The 2523-nt window shown below is 55.6% G+C and overlaps 1 protein-coding gene across 4 annotated transcripts in view; it reads left to right on the top strand.

Annotated features, from left to right (window-relative positions):
• The first annotated feature begins 6 nt into the window (after positions 1-6).
• The window catches only part of PCDH19 (protocadherin 19), a 118236-nt gene continuing 115719 nt past the window's right edge, over positions 7-2523 (top strand). For all 4 annotated transcript variants that reach the window (XM_006766431.2, XM_006766430.2, XM_006766429.2 and 1 more), the window contains exon 1: positions 7-2195. In XM_006766431.2, the coding sequence (XP_006766494.1) occupies positions 49-2195 (2147 nt within the window). In that variant the 5' untranslated portion in view covers positions 7-48. The remainder of the gene's footprint in view (positions 2196-2523) is intronic.

Below are 2523 nucleotides of genomic sequence, written 5' to 3'. Positions count from 1 at the left end.
CCTCGGAGGGGTGTGGAGAGGCGAGGCCAGGCAGAGCCCCGCGCAGCCATGGAGTCACTCCTGCTGCCGGTGCTGCTGCTGTTGGCCGTACTATGGACGCAAGCAGCCGCCCTCATTAACCTAAAGTACTCGGTAGAAGAGGAGCAGCGCGCCGGGACGGTGATCGCCAACGTGGCCAAGGACGCCCGCGAGGCGGGCTTCGCGCTGGACCCACGGCAGGCCTCTGCCTTCCGTGTGGTGTCCAACTCGGCTCCGCACCTGGTGGACATCAACCCCAGCTCAGGCCTGCTGGTCACCAAGCAGAAGATCGACCGAGACCTGCTGTGCCGCCAGAGCCCCAAATGCATTATCTCACTTGAGGTAATGTCCAGTTCAATGGAAATCTGCGTGATTAAGGTGGAGATCAAGGACCTGAACGACAACGCACCCAGCTTCCCCGCGGCACAGATCGAGCTGGAAATCTCAGAGGCGGCCAGCCCGGGTACTCGCATCCCCCTGGACAGCGCCTACGACCCGGACTCTGGCAGTTTCGGAGTGCAGACCTATGAGCTCACACCTAATGAGCTGTTCGGCCTGGAGATCAAGACGCGTGGCGATGGCTCGCGCTTTGCTGAACTCGTAGTGGAAAAGAGCCTGGACCGTGAGACACAGTCGCACTACAGCTTTCGAATCACTGCTCTCGACGGCGGCGACCCGCCGCACCTGGGCACTGTTGGCCTCAGCATTAAGGTGACTGACTCCAATGACAATAACCCGGTGTTTGGCGAGTCCACCTATTCAGTGAGTGTGCCAGAAAACTCACCTCCAAACACTCCCGTCATCCGCCTCAACGCCAGCGACCCAGATGAAGGCACCAATGGCCAGGTGGTCTACTCCTTCTATGGCTACGTGAACGACCACACGCGTGAGCTCTTCCAGATTGATCCACACAGTGGGCTCGTCACGGTCACCGGTACCCTAGACTACGAAGAGGGCCATGTGTACGAACTGGACGTGCAGGCCAAGGACCTGGGGCCCAACTCTATCCCGGCTCACTGCAAGGTCACTGTCAGCGTTCTGGACACCAATGACAACCCGCCGGTCATCAACCTGCTGTCAGTCAACAGCGAGCTGGTGGAGGTGAGCGAGAGCGCCCCTCCAGGCTACGTGATTGCACTGGTGAGGGTGTCTGATCGAGATTCCGGCCTCAATGGGCGCGTGCAGTGCCGTTTGCTGGGCAACGTGCCCTTTCGGCTGCAAGAATATGAGAGTTTCTCCACTATCCTGGTGGACGGACGGCTGGACCGTGAGCAACATGATCAATACAACCTCACGATCCAGGCACGCGACGGCGGTGTGCCCATGCTGCAGAGTGCCAAGTCCTTTACTGTGCGCATCACCGATGAGAACGACAACCACCCGCACTTCTCCAAGCCCTACTACCAGGTCATTGTGCAGGAGAACAACACACCTGGCGCCTATCTTCTCTCTGTGTCTGCCCGAGACCCCGACCTGGGTCTCAATGGTAGTGTCTCCTACCAGATAGTGCCGTCGCAGGTGCGGGACATGCCTGTCTTCACCTATGTCTCCATCAACCCCAACTCCGGCGACATCTACGCGCTGCGATCCTTTAACCACGAGCAGACCAAGGCATTCGAATTTAAGGTGCTGGCCAAGGATGGTGGCCTGCCCTCCCTGCAGAGCAACGCCACAGTCAGGGTCATCATCCTCGACGTCAATGACAATACCCCAGTCATCACAGCCCCGCCACTGATCAATGGCACTGCTGAAGTCTACATCCCCCGCAACTCTGGCATAGGCTATCTGGTGACTGTTGTCAAAGCAGACGACTATGATGAGGGCGAGAACGGCCGAGTCACCTATGACATGACTGAGGGAGATCGCGGCTTCTTTGAAATAGACCAGGTCAATGGTGAAGTGAGAACCACTCGCACCTTCAGCGAGAGTTCCAAGGCTTCCTATGAACTTATTGTGGTGGCTCACGACCATGGCAAGACGTCTCTCTCCGCCTCTGCGCTCATCCTAATCTACCTGTCCCCTGCTCTCGATGCCCAAGAGTCAATGGGCTCAGTGAACTTGTCCCTGATTTTCATTATCGCCCTGGGCTCCATTGCCGGCATCCTCTTTGTCACTATGATCTTCGTGGCGATCAAGTGCAAGCGAGACAACAAAGAGATCCGGACCTACAACTGCAGGTAGAGCCAACTTTTCTTTCTTTCCTTTTTTGTCTTGGGTGAAAAAGGTGTATCCGTGTTGCTTTGTGAAAATCCCAGTGCTTTGTTTCCTACTTAAATGCATGCGTGGTACCTACAGCTCTTCTTTTTGGAGGGGGGAGTTTGTGGCAGTCCACCTTCATCAATTCTTTTGATCTGACAATTTGCTGGAAGATAATCATATACTGTTCAATGGATTCTGTCACGTAATGATGATGAGCAGCAAATCAGTTATCATTTTAAAATTTGTACAGCTGTCTCAATGAAGTTGTGGCAGAAAAAAAAACGGGGTGGGGAGGAAGGGGGGGAG

Source organism: Myotis davidii, unplaced genomic scaffold (genome assembly GCF_000327345.1).
Source record: "Myotis davidii unplaced genomic scaffold, ASM32734v1 scaffold2040, whole genome shotgun sequence".
NCBI lineage: Eukaryota > Metazoa > Chordata > Mammalia > Chiroptera > Vespertilionidae > Myotis > Myotis davidii.
This window is presented reverse-complemented; position numbering and strand designations above follow the sequence as displayed.